The sequence below is a fragment of the Drosophila nasuta genome, chromosome 2R (assembly GCF_023558535.2).
Source record: "Drosophila nasuta strain 15112-1781.00 chromosome 2R, ASM2355853v1, whole genome shotgun sequence".
NCBI lineage: Eukaryota > Metazoa > Arthropoda > Insecta > Diptera > Drosophilidae > Drosophila > Drosophila nasuta.
This window is the reverse complement of record NC_083456.1, coordinates 5,240,579-5,264,974: the sequence shown is the minus strand read 5'-3', so window position 1 is coordinate 5,264,974 and position 24,396 is coordinate 5,240,579. Positions and strand designations below refer to the sequence as shown.

Here is a 24,396-nt window from a genome sequence, read left to right as displayed (position 1 = left end):
GTTGCCCTACCCTCATTGAGCTTCATATTTTTGTGGCTTACAGTTCGTTTGCTTTTTAATTACGTATATGTATTTATTGATTTTTTTTATTTTACGCCCGGAGCACAGCTGCCACGTACATACACGTAAACTCGCACTTACATAAATACTATACATACTCGCACTCCAGTTTCGCAGGCTCTTAATGATTTTTACGCAAACTCAAACGGCGGACGGCAAAGATTTATGGCATCCGTTGAAGCGCGAAATGTCTGCGCCCAAGGATACGGCGACGACAAACCAAACCAAGCCAAACCAAAGCAGAAAAGAGCCATCAAATGTTGTGAAATACATACAGATTTGTATTGGTACCATAAAAATTAAAGCTGAAATGAAAGCTTCAATCATTCAACGCATGAAACGCAAAGGGAAGCCGAAGCAAGTCAAGTCTCAACCTTAGCCGCACCTATTACAGCCACGCCCTCGCTTTACATTGAACGCTAAAAGCGCTTGAAATCCTTGCTGATTTTTTAACGATTTTCCCCAACTTCCCGCCCATTTAACGGTTCACTCAACCAATTGCGAAGCTCCGATGCTCCTTTTTTCCCGATGTACAATGCCTGACTGACACTGACGTTTGCTGCTCAACATTTTCCGTGCAATTTTCCGAATTGCTGGATTGCCGACAGCAATCCGTCCATCGACTCGCATACGTTTGTGCACTGTCAACGCACACTCTTACTCTTTCATACGAGTATTTGTTTGTATAATTATTATAATGTTCACTCTGCTGGATTAAGCTGCTTTCCCTCGGGTATACATTCATTTCCGATTCGAGCAACTGTCTCGTTTTCAATCAATTATGCTCATTAAGGGATCTGTTACCACGGTACATTATAAATGCTCCTTGCTTTCATATTAATAAAGTAACGGTCAGTTAATGGACTCCCATCGATACAAACGGTTGTTTATAGTTATACAGTGATGATATGGTCACGACAAAGCTAGTTAATTGGAGTGATTAAAAAGTGCCGCATCTTAATTCTACTTTACTGTCACACAATGTTAGAAAGTCTTAAAATGCAGAGCATTCGATGTAACTAAATACCGCTAAAAAAAAAAACTTATGAAAAATCAGCACAAAATATCTAACAAATTCTAGCCCAATATAAACAAAAAAAAAGAATAAAATAAATTGTATTGGGAGGCCAAAAACCGTGTGGGATTTTACGACCGCGCACTCGGCGTATGAGCGATTTTCGATTGTGCTGGTTACAAAACTTTTGTAGAGCCCTGAGCCAATACTCAGCTTATACAAACGAGTTGAAAACTTTAATTTGCAAACTAAAAAGCAAACAATACTCAAATATTAATCGAACTGGTGAAAATAAAATTGAATATTTACTTGTATTCGAAAGAAAACTTTGTTTGCATGTTTTGATACCTTATTGTTGATGTAAAAGCCAACCGAAGGAAGACTCGGTTGCCAAAGAAAACCAATTTTCTGCATGCTCAAGAACTACTTGAGTATGTAAACCTTGGCAAAAGTTCCTCGATTCGCTTTCCATTGTCACACTTCTATTATATTGCCACTGCCACTGACAATGCCAGTGAGCATGTGTGCGTGTATCTGTATGTGTGTGTATTTCAACGAGTTGTTTTGGCTTTTGTTGTACCGTAGATATACATTTATTTTGCCGGGCTATATGAAACATTTCAATTTCCGTAAGGGCCCCGAAGCGTGCGTATCCTTCATATTCAATTCTCTCGTCCCTGCATACAGCGCTTCATCCAACAACGGCAAAACAAGAAACATCAAAAATGCTCCAGGCAATATTTGTGTATTTCATTAGGCGGCAAAGCAGAGTCCAGCCACAGCAAAGGGACAAAGAAGCACTACGAACAAGGCCACTAATACTTTTCTCTGGTAATTTTCCAAGGCATCTAAACCAGAAAATATACATTTTTGCCAAAAATTACTTTACTACACCACTACAAAAAAATTTAATAAAAACGAGTAATTTATTATCCAGAATATTTTTAGAAAATATTACAAATGTGATTTGTAAAAAAAAATAAAATTACAATTATTATTATTATTTTGTATTGTATTAAATAATTAACAGATTTATCTTTAATTCTATTTTTCAGTGCGATGTGTTCGATGAGATCGATCTATCCGAGTTGTGTTATTTCGAGTGCAGTATTAAGAACGTAAATCATAGCTTTCAGGTAAGTTAAAAAATATAATGAATTTTCACTTACAACTTTTACTTACATATACAATATAAAAGTATAAAAGTCTCTCAATATTTGCATTACAATTTATTTTGATTTAATTCAAAACTCTTAACACAGAGAATTCGTATTTATTGCCTTTATTAATGTAGAAAATGTTAAGCCCGGAATTCAGTACGTTGTGTACTGCACGAGTTTCCATTTGTTTCATCATTAAATAGTAGATGGCAATTAAAATTTAATGTGCAAAGTTTTGTATTGTATTTCACTTGGACGTAAATATTTTATTTGCTTTGTGTGTTTGCATTGAAGTTGGCAAATTAATTGCGGGCAAACAAAAAAAAAGTTTAGAATGCGCCAAATGTTGATTTCAATATTAATATTATATCCATCATCTCGATTTGCTACATTTTCATATCATGTTGAGCCAATGCCTATCCTGTGAGGTGTCAAAAGATGAAAGTAGAAGTAAATAAAGCAACTTAATACACACAGTTTATTTGCCTGCAGGATGTCTCGAGATGTCGACGCCGTCAAATGTAACATAAGCAGCCTCATTTCCTGTTTGCCATTGTCTGGCCTCATGCAAATATCTCTGCGCATATAGACAACACTCAGGTTGAGGGTGAACCTTATGATTTTATGCCCAATTACAGAAGCAGCAGGCGAAAGGACCTTTATTTCTATACAAATACCATCGATATTAGCTGTCAGAAACAAAAGGGCGAAGTCTAAGCAAAATGTTTACATTTGACGCCGTCTGCATGCCAAATTAGCATAAGCAGGCCAAAAGTCCTATACAATACAGAGCACACAAGATTCTACCTATCCCATGCCCTTCGAAAAGCCATCCAAATATTCAAATTTATATATTTCTTTATACACGAATGCGCAGCATTTGATGCGCAAAATTAGCGCATTTATTCGCCGGCTTTGGGAAATAGAAAACGCTCGTACTTGTGTCCCAATATATGTGAAGAATGCCTGCGAATACTTGCGTACATGTGTGCCTTAATAAAAAGACATATAAGTATATACTTATATACTTTCGATATTAATAATAAATTTGCCATCCCTCAACTTCCCTCAGTATGTACCTACATATAGCCACAAGCGTTTGCGAGCTTTGAGCTCTTGCCAAATAATATTAGCTAAGGTGACTTCGCCGGCGATATTTTATTGTTTTTTATCGGTTGAATGGAATGGAAGCTTTCGGTGGCAAATCCCTGAGGTAATAACAAAAGGTACGATACGCAAAGCTGGTCATGCACAGATAGGCGATCCCCTCTCTCTTTTATTCTCTATGTACACCAATAGAAGAGTTTGAATACCAGCATACTTTCAAATAAAAATTAGGGAAATTACTTGGATATGGATTGAAAATGAATGAGTATAATAAAATTTAATTTGAAATGTATATTAAATTGTATTTTGGCAGATAGTACGAGTCAGAAGTGTCCTTTGTAAATGAGCTAACCTAAAATTTATGTTGTCAAAAATATTTAATTAAGTTGACAAACATCGCCTTGATGTCATCATGTTGGTAAAAAAGTGCGTACTAAAATGGTGTAAAGTGTACAAAAAAGAGCGTTTAATGTAGCAAAAAAAGCAAACATAAAATTAAATAAATAAATATTTTGCACGTTAATAGCAAACCTTATTACACCTTGAAAGTTTTAAATTGCGTTTCAGAATTTTACGACACACAGCGCTTACTGTTATTTATACCTTCCCACCGAGATGCTTAAATCCTTTTACGTAGAGAATTATGTAATAGCTCTGTAAACAAGCGCTTTCTGAGGGGATTGCAAGCTGTACATAAGAGCCTAATGCGACTTAAGGCATTCAACTGATTGCATTCCTGCATACATTCGCTTCATTCGTGAGTTGAGTCTCTACATGCTAACCCCTAAGATAATTAATATAACATATTATTTTACATTTAGTTCATAGCACTTAATTCCTCAACATATTAACATTATTAAATTAATGATTTAAATAAACACTTTTATTAACTTTATATAAGGATTTCCTTAAAGTCTTTATATTGAAAAGATATGTACATTTTATCTAATTTAATATAATCAGAATAGTTTCAACAGATGCAGACATAAAAATTTGAAAACGCATTAAACAAAATTGAAATACTTTTTATAAGTAGCATCTAACTAATTCGGTAAAAATCATTTTGAAATATCTCAATTTGCATTAATAATAAATTATTTTGGCTTTGTTGCTCTTGTTTGGCTCTTCGAATATCAAGCTATCAAATCTCTCAGTGTTTAGCTATTGTTGGCTTTTGCACTTTTCTTCATCAATCTAGGCAGCGAAAGGCAACAAAATGCTGCCCTAAAATGTTCTCAGCTGTTGTTGGCTACTGTCGATGTCGACTTATTTTGGCTTTTTGCTGCCGTTTATTGTTTGCCTTGCTCATTTAATTTATTTGAAGGGCATTATAATTATGGGTTGTCAGTTCCATTATGATCCTTGATAATCTTGATAATGTTTGTACAAGCAATTCTTGGTCTATCTCAAATAAACATTGAGGTAGAGAAAATACGAGACTTTTAATTACTTAAACGGGCATTGAACATGAAAATTGCTTTGCAAGTAATTTTATGTTATGTGAACTATGTTATTTACGTATTGATGCCAATCAACAATCAATGGCTTAAATAATTTGAGTACACCACTTGACGCAAACTGTGCAAATGCCAATCCCAAGCACTTGGTTTCCAGGCAAACACATACATACTATATATAAAGATGTTATATATAATGTATTGCTCGGGCAGATGAATTTGTACAAGTAATCAAGTTGATTGATTGCCTTGCCATTTCAAACTCAACAATTGTACTGAGTGTGTGTGTGTGTGAGTTTGTTGTTGTTATTGTATGTGTGCGTACATCAATTATGCAAGACGCAGGCACTTGATAAGTAGCAGGGCTTGTTAATTGCGCCGCAGCACATGCTGCGTATACGTAATGCATAGCACTGGCGTTGCGTTGTTGCGAGATTTCAAAGGCGAAGATATAATACACAAATAAACAAAATATAAACCAAACGGGTGTTTCTTAAATTTAAGCCAAGTTAACTGGCAGCCAAATCTTCCTGTTTTGGGTTGAACTTGGCTCTTGAAACTTTCAAGCGTCTGTCAAATTGGGTGTTGTTAATTACGCAGTATTTAAATAGATTACACATACACAAAACGCTTGATAACTTTTGCATAAATTCGTAATTGAAAATTGGCTGCGACGTCGTTGTTGATGCTCCTGCTGTTTCTGTTTCTGTTTCTCGTTAAATGTCAAACTCAGTTGTACACAGTTTGCTAATTGTTTGGTGTTTGCTGCTTGTGCTTTATCTAAGCTATATTTCCAGCTGTCTATGTTTGCTAATAAGGTCAAAATGAAAAGTTGACAAATTTGTTAAATTTTCAGTTCAATTTCTATGAGCCAAACCACTAATTAGAGAGGGAAAATATAAAGTTTCTGTATTAGAAATAAGTAAAATAAATGAAAATATTATGCACCACATTAACAGAGATTGCAATCATACATACATTATACAATATTATGGATTTTTAAAAAAAAAACATTTAATATTGAATTACATTTTATAATTTAAATTAAAACAAAAAAAAAAAATAAACAGCTTTCTTGGAAATTTACAGAACAAAGCGAATGATTATAAGTTTCTGTTGTGAAAGTTAAGGACAATATCCTGTGGCGCTGGCATATGAAATTTGAAACAATCATAAGAAGTGGGCCACACTTTTTCCTTTGTTTCACTTTGGTGTTGCTTTTTGGGCTTGACTCCGGTAACACACAGCGACAGCACGCTGCCAGAAATACGCACACATACACACACACACACACGTCACATATGACTTATCCTTGAACTTTGAATTTTTGGTGGACCTAAAAAGAAAACTCATAAAAAATGTTGGCAAGTACTTAGGCTGGAACAAGTTGTTGCGACTAACAACAGTGATATGGCAAAATATTTATGTGCTGCTTCAATAACCCAGTTTGTTTATATTATTCGTTAAAAAAAGATTATAATGAAAGCTTTTAAAATTCGAATTTTATATGATTTGTGTCCAAAATCCTAAGTTGACATCTTAGCACAAGTTTCAAATTCCATCAGAGTGAGACTTATAAATATTTATGTTCGTGATATGACATTGTGATACACCTTGCGGTGCTCCAATTTGAATTACAGAGCAGATCCTTTAGTGGTAGCATCAAAAGTTTTTATATGCCATTTTTTATGTGGGAAAACATTCAGTTTCAAGTCACAAGCACACACACACACACACACACACACACACACACACTCACGATTTCGAGCTGGCCGGCGGACATTAAAATTTCAAAAGTAATTTCAACATTACGCTGGGCGGCTTAACGTGATAATGAAACAAAAAAAAAAACCGAAAAATATGTATATGGAAACATGTACATGCACTTGGGGATACTAAGAGAGGCAAGCAAGAATGCTGAAATACATGCTGCCAAGCAAGTACCCAAAACGATTTTCCTCTTCTCCACCAGCACCACTGACGAGTCGCAGATAAGGCAAGCGACGGCAAACGTTTGTGAAGTGCGCGTTAAGGGACAATGCGGCGTATGCGTAATTCGTAATTCGACTGTAGCTTCTGCTTGTGACTCTACTGTTGCTGCCGCGACTTTCCCATCTCATGAATATTTTGGGCAAATGAAGCGAAACAGCCGACAACGTCGACGCTCTTGCTTTCTGTTGTCTTCGCCGTAATGAATTCTGGCAGCAAGTGCGTCTCCATCCAAGGCCCAACCGAGTCGACGTTGGAGCCGTTTGTTTTTGTTTGCTTATTTGATTGGAGTGCAGAGTGTATGTTGCCAGAGACTGTGGCTTGTGTCTGTAGCCGGAAGCCAAATACAGTTATACTAACATTTACAGGCACATAGGGATAACACACCAGAGTTTTAATATCATAATGTCTGAGGCCTCATCGCAGCCATTTTCTGCCATACCAAGAATTACAGTAGCTTAAAATGTATCAGTTAGACAAAAATTAAATTCACTACATAAATGTAATACGAATGAGTTTTACTGTGATTTAACAGCTTATTTAAAAAAAAAACTGCTTTAATGATTAAATAAAATGAGAAATATTTAGTTTTTCTTTCGAAATTTCTTATTGACATTGATCAAATTCCATTTGAATTCAATGAGCTCTTTAATTGCATTACATTCAACTGCATTGAACCTCTTCTTGTGGCGCAAAAGGTATTCATATTGAAAACGTGCCGCATTGACCACAATATGGATTTCTGCCTGCAGCTCATATAATGCAGCCAAGGCCACCAACACAGCCGTAAGACAATTCGAGTACAATTGCATTTCGTCAGACAACCACAGAGTTTCACGCCGCTCAACTCTACTTGAACTCTTCACTAACACTTAAATTTACCCAAATGTGAAAATCAATACTGAATCGCAACTTATTTTTAGCACTGAATTTATTTTAAACCCTGCATTACCTTTTATTTAGAAAAGTTATATTTACTTCACATAATTGAATTATCATTTAATGTCAGAGTAAAAAGTTACGCTTTGCAATTTTGAAGAGCATCCGTAATGTTTCCATTAACAGAAAATCAAATGCATCTGTCGACAGTGAACAATGCACAGTTGCAGCAGTTTTAAAATAATTGAATAAATTTGCCCTGCCAACTTTCGGTAAACGATGGCGACCGAAATGTAAGCGGGTTAGAGCGGTAGACAAGTGGCAGGTAAGTGAGTGAGCAAGGGAGCTGTGAGTGAGCGACAAGCAAACCGCACGCGCCAGCCTGGCTTAAAAGCATATTCATGTTGCAAGTGCCACAGGCTGCTGACAGGTGGAGTGGGGTGGGTTGGCAACTGTGCAACTGTGCATTAATTGAATTTGAAGCCCAGGAAGGTAGAACGCCCATTACAAAAAGAAGCGCGACGAGCCATGAGATGATGGAAATATCGATGATGTGGTTGGATTGTGGCATTTGCTTGTGGCACTTGAACATTGCTTCATTAGCAAACAATTTGCCAATTTCGCCATGCATTGCTAAATTCGAACTAATTAATGTGTTAAAATGTCAATTAGATCTGTGGTCAACTTAAAGTTCAATATTAGTGACCTAACCATCTCTATTGAGAAAAACACCTGATGAGATTCTCAGTGAACTGCAGTTGGCTTGCTGGATTTTCTGTTTTCATTTCCTGCCTCTGGCGAGGCTTAACTGCAATTTTGCTAAAATCTTTGGCTTATGGGATGGGATTACATCAGTGTGCTTCGTTGACTATTTGTGGTTAACTTTTGTCATCCATTTAGCCTGAGGACATCCTGGACATCGGCCCTGGCATCGGCCGATTTCACTTTTGCTGTCACTCTTACGTCTGAATAACTTTGTCCAACCATTGCAAGTAGATTATGATGTTGACGTGGGCATCGCTTACACTCACTTGCTTTACTCATTGTTGTTATTCTCTTGACATTTAGTATTGAGTTCAGGCATTGTGCCAGCTATGACATTGGCATGTAGCATGTCAACTGACGTTAAATGGGTCAGAGAAGGACTACTATGCAATTTGTATACAAGCATGTAAATAACATTGACATGCACTAAGCACTTTGAAAAAAAAACCCTTATGGAAAATGATTGATATTCCTATTGAATGTATTCAAACTGAAATAAAATATTCAACATTCAACACAGCTTTCCCAATCTTCTCCCTTAAACGACTTTATTGCAGATAATAATATAATTTACTTGCCTTGAGGCTAGCTGAAGGACATGACTGCCATAAATTAGGCAGTAACAAACTGCAAATCATAATCAACCATTATTACCTTTTCAGTTAGACTGTATGTGGCTGTGTGGCCAGAAGGTCGTATATTAATTATGCCTGTGTACATCGTTTTGTGTATTAGTTTCTGCGTCAGGAGAATGGGGACTATCAAAGGTTATGGGCTTGGCCCATTGTTTTGCGCATTCATTTGGAGGTGTGTCGGCTGCGACTGTCTGGGTATTATCATTAACATGAGAATGCATGTTAATGAGGCCATAGCAGCTAAAAGAGCCCTCTTTGATTACACAACTAATAAGCATGCGCTGTTCCGCGCTGCTTCATTTCACTGCCACAGTTAAGCTATTCAAAGAATGCAGACTTCATAAACTAGCATATTAAGGAGACGTCTCTACAGCTTCAAACAGCCTGTTAAACTACCAATTAAACAAAAATAGTAAACATTATATTAGAGCTGTATTTTGAATTGTTGATATGGCAACATTTGAATTCAATATTTTCTATAAAAGAACGTATGTTAGCTTATACTTTTTTTACAAATACGTTTATAGGGCAATTAACGTCATAAAACCTTGAACATTTTTTTATTAATTTATAAACAGGTATTGCGAATTAGTTTTCCGTTCGTTTAGAACCGGGTGTGCCGGGTATTCATGTGCCTTTTTGACACATTTGTAGTCATGAGTATGAATGTCAAGAAAGGTAAAATGCTTATTGTGCGAGTGAATTACATAGCAGCTTGAAATAAAAGTTAACTTTTGTTTTAATTATAGAGCACATTAACTATGGAAATGTGTTGTCCAAATGTTCGATGAAACCCCTGTAACTTATCCGATCTTATAGATTTTGTGCAGTTGCAAGTGTATTTCTCTTCTTTTACCCACATTTTCATTTAAAACCTAGAGACGAACTCCTTTCAACTTATTAAAGATATTAAATTTGTTTTCTTTTGCAGATTATCACACCTACCCGCTCTCTGGTGCTCTGCGCCGACTCCAGACGCGAAATGGAGGATTGGCTAGGCTCTCTGAAGATGGCAACAGCTCCGCAGCGTCCTCGAGGCGATAGCTTTCTGATTGACCAGCATGACATTCTCTCCAATCACCACCATTGGTATGCCACCTCGCACGCGCGTCCCACCTACTGCAATGTGTGCCGCGATGCATTGTCCGGGGTCACCTCGCATGGACTCAGCTGCGAGGTGTGCAAGTGCAAGGTGCACAAGCGTTGTGCGGCTAAAGCAATTGCTAACTGCAAGTGGACAACGCTGGCCACCGTGGGCAAGGATATTATCGAGCAACCCGACGGCAGCATCATAATGCCGCATCAATGGATGGAGGGCAATCTGCCCGTGTCAGCGGTGTGTGCTGTGTGCAAAAAGACCTGCGGATCAGTGCTGCGCCTGCAGGATTGGCGTTGTCTCTGGTGCAGGGATACGGTGCATGTGGCATGTCGTCCCCAGATGGCCATTGCCTGCCCCATTGGACCGGCTAAGCTGTCCGTGGTGCCGCCCACTAGCGTGCATTCAATCAGCACCGATGATGCCTGGGATGTGGTCAGCCCGAAAGGAAATTTCTCGCCTCTGCTCGTATTTGTGAACTCCAAGTCGGGTGATAATCAAGGCGTTAAATTCTTGCGTCGCTTCAAACAGCTGTTGAATCCGGCGCAAGTCTTTGATCTTATCTCAACGGGTCCCAGTCTGGGCTTGCGTCTCTTTCGACACTTTGAAATATTTCGCATACTCGTCTGCTCTGGCGATGGATCCGTTGGTTGGGTGCTCAGCGAAATCGATCGTTTCAACATGCATGTAAGTAACTCACACCAAAACTTATTATTATTATATATTTGTATATTACTGAAATTGATTTTATAGAAACAATGCCAAGTGGCTGTTATGCCATTGGGAACTGGCAATGATCTGGCCAGAGTTTTGGGCTGGGGCTCCAGTTGCGACGACGACACCCATTTACCTCAAATTCTCGAGCGCTACGAATCGGCCAGCACTAAAATGCTGGATCGCTGGAGCATAATGGTCTTTGAGAAGGCCATCAGTGTGCCGAAGACTCCAAAGATGTCCATTACAACAGAGCAGGAAGCGCTGCTTACGGGCATGGTAACATCGGCCAATCATCATCTGCGCTTCATTGTGGAAACGAACGATACCCAAACACTCATCTCCTCCACGCGCACTTTGTGTGACACCGTCGAAGATCTCGTGGCACGCATCTGTGAGCATCATAAGGATGATGAGCAACTGACCATCAAATGTGACATTCTTAGACAGAAGCTGAACATGCTGCTGGATGCTCTGCAGGAGGAGGAAATGGGTGCCCACAGTGGCGACGATTTGATAGCTACCATACGCAGTCTTATTGTGCGAGGAGCTGCCTCTTCAGCCTCAGCAGCTCGACCATCGTATCTGTAAGTGCTGAATTGTATATAATAATGTTAATTAATTAACCTAGGCTGTAGGATGTCATCATTCTTCCAAGGGTGCTTGAAGAACATTTTCAGAGGAGAAAACAAAAATGATTCCAAGACATTTTGTTCTGTCATCACACATTACTGCTGAAATGAGACATCTTTCTGCATTTGAATGCTTAAAATAGTGCTGTTAAATCTGTTGCTCGATGCGCAATATAGTTGCAGGTTTTTCATTGACTCGAAACTTTATTATCCCATCGCAGACAAATTTGCATTTTATATTGGTTTTTTTTTTACTATTCTGTTTACCAAAAGTGAATACAAGCGAGCCAAAACAAACGACCTCTGCGTAGAAACTTAAAAATGTTGCCACTAAATTTGACGTACAGAAAACCATATCTCTATACCTACATGAGTTCGAAACGCTTTTTTTCAACATGCTTACTTCTGCTAGCTATCTCTTTTCTCTGGTATCGAATGTATGAAATAATAAACAAAGTACAACACTTTTAAAATCATTATTTATTATTTTATTTCTAAAATTTGAGTAGTCTTTAATCTAAACAAACTTATACGTAGCGCAATGCCCTTCGAATAATTATTTATTGCGTAAAATTTTTATTTAACTCTACATTGGTTATTAGGAATCCGAACATGCCTATTGAGAAGAACGAAAAGGATCACATCAATTCGAAGGAACGACGCAATAGCCGTTCACTGCGATCCAGCGAGAAAGAAGCTCTGCAGTCCCGTGCCAACAGCGTCAAGCGGGCCATATACAATGTGGTCGAGCACTCGGAGCCAGGTCGCCCAAAACGCTATCAACGCAAGCTGTCGATTACCCCATTTGAGGCACTGAAGATACCCGCTAACAACTCTGGAGAATCGACGCCATGCAGTTCGCCGTTGCCCATAATACCACCCATCAACATAATCTCACCGACAATGGAGACTTCGCGTCTAACCTGCATCTCACCGCTGCCGGACACTCGCCGTGATTCTGTGGACGAGAACTTTTTCAACAGTATCAATTTGCCAGCGCCGCGTCAGTTTGCCGACAGTCGTCGCAGCTCAGGCGTGCCTGAGGTCATACAGGAGATGGAGGAGGGTGCCAACGGCGAGACAATCTATCGCATAGGACGACTATCGCTCAGTGGCGGCGCCAACATTGATGATGCCGGCAATCGTCTGTCGCCCAGCAGCGATGGTGGGGATAATACACCCACCGAGCGCAAGGTGGATTTTCTGCGGGTGCCCATCATAACCGGTGAACCGATTGTTGATCCGCTCTCCGACTACAGACCCATTGAGGTATTCGAACGCACCTACTACATGACACGTGAACTGGACAAGGACAAGGATAAGGAGCGCAAAGCAGATGGCGATGGCAGCGATGCAAGCAGCATAATCAACTGCGACAAAGAGGATGCAAATGAGAACGAAAAGGGCGAAACACTGCAGCCGCAACGAGCTCTGGTACACACATGTAACCTGCAGGTACCCGGCATTGTCGTAACCCCCAACTCCCAAAATGTTTATACAAGCGCAAGCCTCACAATCATTGATACCGATGCCCAGACGAACACGAACACTGTACGTGTGCCATTCGAATCTCCTCTACCTTCCCACTCCTCAAATGACTTTGAATTTCATAACAATGTTATTTTTACATCGACAGGAACAATCATCATCAGAGGAACTTGGTGGCGAGGCGAGCGATGTGCTGTCGGCCATCAGCAATGAGGAGTGCAGCGTTGCCTCGGAGATATTTGATAAACCCGAGACTGGTCACACACTTGGCGATATTATACAGGTAAATTGTGAAACAAAAAGCCATTCGATTTATTTTATTTTGCGACGCGTTTCCCTAGAATCTCGATGCGAGCAACTTTACGCACATTGATTCACCCGAAACGAGCGATGAGACCGAAGCCATGCCCGGCGAGAGTCTGATGGATGACATCAGCTCAGTCCTGGGCCATGACATAACCAATGCGTTGGCGGATAATACGATAACGGATGACACAACCACACTCTGCTCCGAGCATATTGGTCCACCAAAGCCGCCGCGCAAAAAGTCGATGAGCGCCTTAACGCAATCGAAATCGCATCCTTTGAGACGTAACTCATCGCCACCGCGAATTGCGCGATTGGCGCGCATGGACAGCGATGATAATCCGCAGCAGTTTGGCTTTGAGAACATTGTCTTTGAGATCGATAATCGCTGCGATGATCAGAAAATGCGTGAGCCGCCACGTTTCTGCAGTCTGGCGCAGTTCGTGGAAGGTAACGATATAGCACGACAGAGTTTCAAGGTATGTGATAGTGTTAAATTGATTATTTCATACCTATAACATAATATATGTGATATGATATGAGATAAGTAGGTAAATTGTATATACGTACATATAGAACTAGAGTTATGTTTCGTTATCGGAAGTGCTCAGACGTGGCCACTTATGGTAATATCTTTGTTGCTCTCCGTTTGCTTCTTTCTTCACCTTTTCTTTTCTCGTGTAATTACAAAACCAAATACGTTAACTTGCTTGCCTCCAAACAATTAACCAAAAATAAATCAATTGACCAACTTACTAACAAACCAAACCAAACTCAACTAAACTAAAACCGAAACCAAAACCAACCGTACAATATCAATCTCAACTATCCTGCTACTGTCGACTTTCTGTCTCACTCGAATGAAGCGTCCCAAAAAGCGCATCTCACTCAAGAAATTGAAATCAACTACAACAATCGTATCTCAACAGCAGCTAACGCTCGATAGCAACAGAAACAACGACAGCACCAACAACGAAGATGTGGTCACGCCCACAAATTCAATCATATCAAAGGCGTATCCGAACATGACAATGACTACGACTAGCGATGAACTGGATGAACTGTCAATGCAAACAGCGATTAAAATTGAAATACAAGATGCTGAGGCATCGTCAACAACAACAGCGACATCAACGAAACCACTTGAATCGGCAATGGCATCATCGACGTCGCCCACGAAGAAATCTGGTCATGGACAAGATGTAAAGCGCATTACTTTTGATGAGTCGTGTAAGAAAGAATCCTTTGATGATGTAAATCCCAACTATCCACAGATAAGTGTTGTTGTAAGACCACCAACACCATTGCGCGGTGACTCCGTCAAACCCACAACGTCGTCGTCATCCATCCTGACGACGCCGTCGGGTCTGCTCGGCGTGCGATCATTGAACTCCTCGGAGATCCGACGACACTCGAGTCATGCGCCCAGCTTATCTGTCCGCGAATATGACAAGGATAAAGATCGTCGCCATTCCGGTTTCAATCCAAATTTCTTAACATTGGATCCGGAGCATGCACGCTTCCTCAGCAGTTCACCAGCGGCTAGTCGTAGAATTAGCTGTGGCAGTCTCTTCAAGGTAAGTCCCGCTGATCAGTTCCCCCTCCTCATATTATATGATATTACGTTGGCACCTGCATCGGCAAGTGAGCAAATGTGTCAGCCGCAAAATGAGCAATGAGCAATGAGTATCCAGATTACAATCAATATACACACAAATGCGATATTAGGTAAATCTTTTATTTTTCAACCAAAAAAAAAAAAAAAATTAACTAAAAATAAATAACATACATACTTAAAGCGAATCTTAATTGATTTGGCATTCCCTCGACCAGCTGCAACTTATCGTTTAGGCTTACACAAAACTCATTTAATTAGTTCAACTCATTGTGCGATTCACATGGAACCAAATTAAATGTTGATAATTTTTTGTGATGGTGAGTTTTTTATTTGTATTTTATATTTATTTTATTTATTTTTATTCTTGTATTTATTAAATATGTAATCATTATTTATCATTTATTCTTATACACCAGATTTGTTTTTCATTGGATTTATTATTTAATTAAAAATATAGATTAAGACTTGAAACGATTAATTCATTAATTTTAATAAATATATATTTTTATGTTATTTAGATATTTAAGCATAATTATATAAACATTTAATTTGTGTTATATATACATATGTTACGACAATTATTCAAATTAAAATATACTTTTAAAACTATTGTATTATTTTTTTTTAGCTTTCCACATTTTGTACATTTAAGTCGTGAAATGCCTCATTCTATAATTTATATTAATATATATTTCTTATATAATTAAGTATTACTATAAAACATTATATTTATGTATTATATAAGTTACGACAATAACGAAATATTTATTCATATACGTAATAAGTAACTTTTGGTTAAATTGTTTACGAGTATTAAAATCAAGTTCTAAAAAGATTAACTTAAAACCTACAATAAATCAATTTTAGAACCATGTGAATTGAACAAGTGTTTCAAAACAATTTTCATTATAATTTGCCAAATTTATAATCATAATTGAGCTCGTTGCTTTTGAGTTTAAAACCCAATTAAAAATCACAACAAAATAAACAAATAAATACAATAAAGATAACAAATATAGAAACATATATATCTTTATATATACTCTTATGTATATAAATACAATATATGTTTTTTTTTTACAAAGCACAATCAATTGGTACGTATTTCAAAATTATGTTAACTACTTGTATGAATTTCATTTATCATTTCGAGACTAATAGCCACTGTTTTTCTTACCACAACCCACATGGATAAATAAATGCCATACACCCACATCAATCATCGTCTATATACTATAATAATCACATAGAATTAACACACAATGCGTAACACGATATTTATTTAAATGTCATCACATTACTTAATGCATTTTCTTAGAAGAAAAACCAAAAAAATTACACTAAACGCGCTTATGGACTGTTCAGTGTGCGTTTCTTTGTGGTTGCCGAACCAGACATACGCCTGGCGACCTTGGCGCTTATTAGGCCGTTGATACCGCTGGTAAGCCCGTTAACCAGAGGCCAGGTCTCCTCCATCGTTCCTGCGTTCCTTCGTTCAATCGTTTGTTCGATGTGTCCTCGTATGTCCTCTGTATAAAGTGCCAGTTGGCCAGTGTTAAAGTGTCAGCCTTGAGTTGTGGTTCCAGCACCCGCGTCGTTTATTTAATTTCAATTGAGTTCTTCCACACGTGTTGTCGTCGTTATCAGTAGTAGTGTTGCATAATACCCAAAAATAAAATCTACTCTACCAACACTTAACAACAATTTCCGTAAATAACAGCTTAAATAAGACATTAATATAGACTCTGCTTTCTACTAACTTATGGTTTTTATTTTCAAGTAGTGCGCTATCTCTTATGCTCTCAAAAAACTAACTGATCTCCACTTAAAAAAAACCCTGCGTACGTTGTTAGACAACACTGGCACACGCATACCCACACGCACACCCACAACCACATGACAACAACCACAGCCACACTCACATGCTCAATCTCACTCACACATCCACCACACCCACATGTTTCTTTGTATCGTAGTTAGTGCTGACTTTCCAGTTGCTCTTTGACACAAACGTCCGCATGATCCTAACCCCTATCTAATCGGTCCTCTTCTCTTGCAGCCGAACGAAGCATTACCAAATCTGCAGACGCTCAAGGGCTCCAAGTCGAGTCTATTCATGGGCTCCACTCTCTTTGGTTTCGAGCACTTTAATGCTGGCGATAAGGAGGAAAAGCTCAGCAAGGATAAGGAGAAGACGCCGACGGAAGAAACCAGCCGCAAGCTGCCCATTATCAACCCTCTAGTGCGCTTGCCCAATTGGCCAAGTAAGTTAAATATAAATTACTGAGTTTGATGATTTTTTTAATTCTATTCTTCCTACACATTCAGATCTGACGAATGGCACTGGCTTCATCTCTAAATGTCTGCTGGCCAATGCAGACACTTTGTGTGCAGCAGTTAGCCCGCTTATGGATCCTGATGAAACCCTACTGGCCGGATACCATGAGAAATGTGTTATGAATAACTATTTCGGCATCGGCATCGATGCCAAGATCTCGCTGGACTTTCACAACAAACGCGAAGAGCATCCAGAAAAGTGTCGCTCAAGAGCCCGAAACTATATGTGGTATGGAGTGCTCGGTTCAAAACAATTACTGCAGAAGACCTGCAAAAACTTGGAGCAACGAGTGCAGTTGGAGTGTGATGGCCAACGAATACCATTACCCGAGCTTCAGGGTATTGTTATACTAAACATACCCAGCTTTATGGGCGGCACAAACTTTTGGGGCAGCAGCACCAAGAAGGACGACATCTTCTTGACGCCCAGCTTTGATGATCGTGTGCTCGAAGTGGTCGCCGTGTTTGGATCAGTGCAAATGGCAGCCTCGCGTTTAATCAATCTTCAACACCATCGTATTGCCCAGTGTCAGAGTGTACAGATTAATATTTTGGGCGACGAGGAAATACCCATTCAGGTCGATGGCGAGGCTTGGCTGCAGCCGCCAGGCATGATTCGCATCCTCCACAAGAATCGCGTCCAGATGCTGTGCCGCAATCGCAGCCTGGAGGTCTCATTAAAGAGCTGGCAGGAGAAGCAGCGACAGCATAGCATCTCCATACAACGTGATGCCTCTTCGACAGCCTCCGAACATGCCGCCTCCACGGATGAGGTCATTTCGGAACGTGAATGCTACGTGCTGTTGAACTTTATTGAGGCAGTCAGTTCATTAGTGAAATGGGTCAAGTTCTTGATCATATCGCATCCGGCACTTCAGCATGATTTATATGAGGTAGCCTGTCGGGCCAGTGAAGCATTGGAGTCAATACATCCGCAGGGCAAACTTCTTGAGGGTCCTTCGTTGCGCACCAAATTGGTTGAGGTAATCGACTCGTCACGCCAATTGTATGATGATGCGTGCACTTTGCTGCGTGATCGTGGCCACAGTCTCATACTACGCGAGGATCTGGAGACGAAGCTGAGCGCAGCTTTGGCCAATATGGAAATGGAATTGAAGAAGTGCTCGGTGCAAAAATGCATCGATGGCAAGTTGCGAGCCTACTTCAACGTGCTGGCACCCAATGAGGAGGTAAGCTCTCAGCTAAATTCCTTCTATTTCTATTATTTATTAAATAACCTATTATTTTCCACAGTCGGATGGTCGCCGTAAGTCACGTGCATTCTGGGGTCGTCTACGCTCTGGATCGACAGCTGGCCAACAGCAGTTCAAGCCGCCACTCACGAATACCCGAGAAGCTGCCAATAACTGGAGCGTCAATGAGGTGGTCACCTGGCTGGAGACCATGCAGCTATCGGAATATGTTGATAGTTTCCTTAAGAATGATATACGCGGCAAGGAGCTGCTCACCTTGGGTCGACGTGATCTCAAGGACTTGGGCGTTGTTAAAGTGGGTCATGTGAAGCGCATATTGCAAGCTATTAAAGATCTCAGCGAGAATTAAGTAAACAGCATGGTTCCTGTTGTGTCCCGTCTTGTCACAAAAATCAAACGTTGAAAGTTGGACACAACAAAATTAACAATCGGCTAGTACAAAATTCAGTCTTCGAAATGGACTCAAAGAGTTGGGTTTATGTTTCTGCAATGAGGAGTGTGGCTGTTTAGATTGATAAGCGAGCTGTTAGAATGTTAATTTATATGGGATAAATGCATATAACAATCACTATTTATAGACTAGCATAGCTAAAGATAAAGAGTTAAACAAATCCCCAAATTCTGGATTTCATTAACACAAAAGTAATTGTAATTAAAGAATGATGCAGAGTGGACAGAGACTAACAAAACGAACATTATCTATATAAACTGGATTACAAACAGAAACAAGATTACTCTATACAAATTTAGCAATAACTGATGTAGTTTTCCAGTAACAGAAAAACACAATATACTTAACTATAGGTAATAATGGTTTGATGGGACTTATCATTTTCTGTTTTAGCCAAGTAAGGAAAATATGCAACTGATTTAAATTTTGGATAAATGTACTTATGTATATGTCAAATGCAAAATTATTTAATTGGCAGTTAAACGAATTTAAATGTAGCGGCACAAGCAAAAGCAAAAACCCCAAGTGAAATAGAAATACTTACCCAGTTAAATAGATCTTAATGTTCTACTTACGCTTAACAAAAGCCCATAAATATTTCCTATGCAACCTCTCTTTTTGCCTGTCCTTGTCCCTCACTCGATTGAAAACCAAACCTACACAAGAACATAACTCGAATATTATTCTAAATTTATAAGCAATTTCAATTTTACAATTGTAAAACATACAAGACAAAAATCTATATACTTAAAACCAACAAAAAAAAAATGAAAATGAAAAAGATATTAATAATTTTAGATATTCAACCATACAAAATTTAATTGTTTACCCTCTACAATGTTAAATATACACATATATATTTACTTGTAATGGAAACAAAGAAAAGTCTGTTAAACGTGTCATTTTTTGTGGTAACCAAAAAGCAACTCTTAACTCGTTTATTTTTTAAATTAAAGTAACCATTAAGTCCATCGCGATTTTTTCGGAATAAGTTTACCATTTAAGCAAAGGGCAGATCTGGTGCGGGGCGCCAGTGTCCCTATTCATTTAGTACTACAAAAAAGAAAACAAAAATTAAAATATATAACAAAAACTTAGCTAGCATGAAGCACAGTGTCTTGTGTTTCAGACCTTTTGGTATACCTTTTAATTGTTTACTTAAGCAGAACAACTTTTGTCATAGCTGTTAACGATTAAGAATTTGTGCTAAATTTTTATAGTTACCTATTTTCAATTAGCAATTGTATATGAATAGCAGTCAGTACATACCTACATATACATACAATATGTAGCTGCATATAAATGTGTGTGTTTTTTCCGTGTAATTTCACTTCAGTTACCATACAAACGTATTTACATACGTTGCAAATTTGCTTTCAAACAATTGCTCAAGCATTTCTCCAATTGAGTGAGTTTCTTGAAATGTATGACAAACAAACATATAGAATGTATAACAAATCTCTTGAGCGACGTCTATATATTATATTTTTTGATATATAAGTATAAATGAGCCCAGACCAACTCGATTGATTTGTTGTATTTTGACAACCCACTAATTTGATTCTCTGTGTAGCACCCCAATAATATACTGCACACTACATAAAGTTTGACACACATTTGTGAAACTGTTTACGCTTACAATTAACCTTCGTATAACAAGGCAAATCACTTAAAATGTACTTAAAATATTAAAACATATAATACAAAATACCGATAATAATAATAAAAAGAAAAATAATTATAATTCTTTAAACTGCAGTAAAAGTAAAACAAAAAAAACTAACGATATATCTACCGCAAAACATTTAAACATTTTTTCGATATATGTATTTTCGAGAAACCTTATCAAATTTAAACAAATGTAAATTAAAAATTTCATTTCATTTTCAGTTTTCTATTTTGTATATTTTGAAGTCTCCAATGTTCAAAATTATCCTAATGCGTTTTAGTTTTATTCTAACAATACTGTGATAACAGCTTTCTAAAAAAAAACTCCCCTAAATCTAAATTTAATATTAACAAAGAAATTTCATAACGAACATCAAAGTAATTTGTAACCAATTTTGTTGAATAACTCAGCAAAATGACAAATGTAACATTCAATTAAAAGCGCGTACAAATTCATTGTAATAATAATAATCAATGAAAAAATAATATGCAAATAGAAAATTAACAAAACAACCGCTTGTTGAAATTTTGAAAACCCGGCCCAGAATTATTTTTGAACTTAGCTTCCGAACAGATTCAAAATAATAATGATAATAAATGGTAACAGGCACAATCGAAAATATTTACCCAGACATAATATGAAAATAATAATAGGAAACTTTTTCTTTATGAAACATAATATCAAATAAAATAAAAACAAAACACAAAACAAAATCCAAATTCTTTGTTTTGATATTTGAAGAACCGTAAGTAAAAGCAGCACATTTCGTGAAGAAAGAACAAAGATTGATTTGTTTAAAACGTTTATATGCATTTTCATTTATTTGATTCATACAATTGTTTTACTTTTATTTTTTAACCATCAGTTGTTTTTCATGTATTTTTATAAGTTTCTGTTACACATTATGTAGGTATTCATTTTAAAGTTGGTACATAGGGTTTAAATTTCCTTTTATAGTGTTTTTCTCATGCATTTTCAAGGCTATTTGGTGTGCCTTTGGTTTTTCATTTATGACAATTATGGCAAAATTATCTATTAGATTTTATGTTGGTTTTATTAAATATTTATTGCGTGTTTTTCTGGTGTCTTTTTTATTTTAAAATGCGGGGCTTTTTATACGTGATAGGTAAATTTTTAAAATATATCGTTCGATATTCAAACAAAATGCAAATATTTCCATCTGACTGATCCTTACGATCCTATCTGCCCACTTTAGCTTGAATTTCATATAGATCGTACAGTGTGGTATAATTTATAACTTGTTTGTATACATTTCACGCTGTAAACAAGCTAGAATATATTGTATATCCAATTTGTTCTTTATTAGGTTCATATTATAGTTGCCTAAAATTGGTTAAGTACGATAGTTAAAACTAAATGAGTTTAAATGTTGTCATTCTATCAAATTGTAACTGGAAATAGAGAAATGTGTATTTGTAGATATCTGTGTCTATGTGTGTGTGTGCCTCTCTTTTCTGATTCTATTTTTTTCCAAGGCTTAAGCTATTTTTGCTTTATATTCGTCAGTAACTAATGCATGTTTCAGTTGAGTTTTTCAAATACACATAACTAAGTTCATTCATACATATATGAAATCTCATAGATTGCGCATAATAAACAAATGTTGGGAGTTCACGGTATTAAGGGGCATTGGATAACACGGATTTCAACTGGTTTTGAACTCAACATTTCCAACTAACAGACAAGCCCATCAATGAAAAAGATATAAAAATACATATTTTAACGGTTTAATAAATACACTGAAGCTTTTGTTTTGTTTTCTTTTTTTTTGTATTTGTTTTTAATTTGTATATAAATATTTTTATGCAAGAAGCAACAATTAAGCTCAATACTGAAGTTAATCACAAACTTATTGGTAGTGAAATTTTAACTTCAGTTATATTCTTTTAAATCTACATATTAGGCATTAAATTTTGTGAATTGAAATTAATGACACTAAATTAACGTTTAAACTTATATTTTCGCTCGAAAATTGCTTGCAAATTATCAAAATGTTATATACTCGTAATTCAAATATGGTTTGTTTGTACTCAGAAATATTAATACGCTGTTTGCATACGTTAAGCAAATCACTTTTCCAGTGCTTCAACAATTGGTGCTTTGGAAAGCATTTAAGAACTTTTCCTTTCAGTAGCGAACAGCGTTTTTAATTTACTAAAACTTTTTTGAGTGTTTTTCGGTATAATTAGGTCTATTACTTAATACACATATCATAAATGTATGTCGCAAACTAGTTTCACAGATCCTTAAAGCTGATGCTCGCAAATCGAACTCCTTCGAGTATTTTAATTATCTTATAACATATCGCATTTTTGTGTATTACAGTACTTTGTGTGAGTGTATATTAGAGAGTGTGTGTGTGTGTGTGTTTATAACCATCATTGCCAAAATGTTCTTAAAATATCGTTAATATCATTTTTGTTGTATTTGTAGTTCATGTGCAAAATCTATTTTCAAATTGTGTTTTATTTTGTCGGATCAGCGTATTAGGCTTAGATCACCTTATGCATTACCCAATATACCATACTCAGCGTATTGCCATTGGATTTCCTGTGTTTGCTTATTGTTTCATTTAATGAAAATTACAAAAATTTGAGGTTTTCTCCTAAAACACTTTTTTATGTTGTTCTCTTTTTTTGGACGGGTCTCTGCGGTGATGTTGTCCTTTCGTTTGTTATTTTCTTCTTTTAAATTTGTTTTTACTCTTCGTGTATTACATATTTGAATGATTTGGAAATATTGAAAAGATTGTGTGATTATTGGAATAGCTTATGTGAGTTTCGCAAAAAATCTGTCTTTATTTCTTGGGACTAGGCAGTGAAAGTAAGTTTACATAGTCGTTCGAATACCCTTGCATACAATTTCATTTATTCTTTTCAGAGCTAATAATATACGTATCTATAGTATGATGTGAATGCTTCTAATACCATATTCATATATCGATTTACGACGATTGCCTTTTGCACTGTTTGCAGGGGTATTTCAACTTCGGCATACCGAACATAGCCATGCTTTCTTCCTTATAGATGGCAATAGGTGCACGTGCAGTGCTAGAAATAAGGTTTCTCAAATTTGGCAAGAATAATTCGACTCGCTTTACTATATATTCGTCTAATGGAATCGTTCAAATACCTAATATGTTGAGCCAAATGAATGAGCTCAAGTTAATTTTCGAAATAAATATAATGGCCAAATATATGTTTTTGGGCCTTCTCCAATTTTACGAGTGCCCATTGTTTTGTATTAAGCATAGCCAAAGAGGAGCATAGTTAAGATGCTAAAGGGGTAAGAGGGAGTTATTAGTAGTATGGATTGCATGCTTTAGGCGGCTTTACGTGTCATCATTTACGAGTATTGCTCATTTGGTTAATTGAATTTAGTAATTGTTACTTTTCATTTACTTTTTTTTTTTGTTCATTATTATTATTTTGCCAAATACATTTTGCACTTGAATCTTGTTTTAGAAACTTTAGACACTCTCCTCTTTGCTGGCGTTGCTGGTGCCGCCCCAGAAGCGATCGAATCGGTCACGAGCCTTCTCCAGCACATCGGCGGCTGTCGATCGTGCTGTGGATGCAGTCGCTGTCGATGATGATGATGACATGGCCAGCTCCGGCCCCGGCTTGTTGGCATCGCACCGCACAGCGCCGCCCGGTTGCTGTATTGGCGTCAATGTTTTGCCATAGGCAGCGGCGCTAGTGGTTGGGCTGCTGGACTTCCAGGCTGTGGTGTAGTACAGTGGATGGCAGTGAAGGGGGGAAATAGTTTTGGAAATAGTGTTTT

At 37.4% G+C, this 24,396-nt stretch overlaps 2 protein-coding genes across 10 annotated transcripts in view; one reads left to right on the top strand and one right to left on the bottom strand.

The window, feature by feature from the left end:
• LOC132785073 (diacylglycerol kinase eta) overlaps positions 1–21,292 on the top strand; it is a 45,670-nt gene extending 24,378 nt beyond the window's left edge. For 2 of the 9 annotated variants that reach the window (XM_060791048.1, XM_060791054.1), the window contains 10 exons: positions 2,131–2,211; positions 9,999–10,850; positions 10,917–11,464; positions 12,112–13,060; positions 13,146–13,280; positions 13,339–13,782; positions 14,170–14,880; positions 16,981–17,185; positions 17,250–18,448; positions 18,513–21,292. In XM_060791048.1, coding sequence (XP_060647031.1) covers positions 2,131–2,211; positions 9,999–10,850; positions 10,917–11,464; positions 12,112–13,060; positions 13,146–13,280; positions 13,339–13,782; positions 14,170–14,880; positions 16,981–17,185; positions 17,250–18,448; positions 18,513–18,821 — 5,433 coding nt within the window. In that variant the 3' untranslated portion in view covers positions 18,822–21,292. Of the gene's footprint in view, positions 1–2,130; positions 2,212–9,998; positions 10,851–10,916; positions 11,465–12,111; positions 13,061–13,145; positions 13,281–13,338; positions 13,783–14,169; positions 14,881–16,239; positions 16,363–16,980; positions 17,186–17,249; positions 18,449–18,512 lie in introns of all 9 variants that reach the window. The other 7 variants (XM_060791056.1, XM_060791053.1, XM_060791051.1 and 4 more) reach the window with 7 other exon arrangements.
• A 179-nt stretch (positions 21,293–21,471) lies between these two features.
• The window catches only part of LOC132784880 (serine/arginine repetitive matrix protein 1), a 37,331-nt gene continuing 34,406 nt past the window's right edge, over positions 21,472–24,396 (bottom strand). The window contains 1 exon segment of the mRNA XM_060790771.1: positions 21,472–24,336. Within this exon segment, the coding sequence (XP_060646754.1) occupies positions 24,083–24,336 (254 nt within the window). The 3' untranslated portion in view covers positions 21,472–24,082.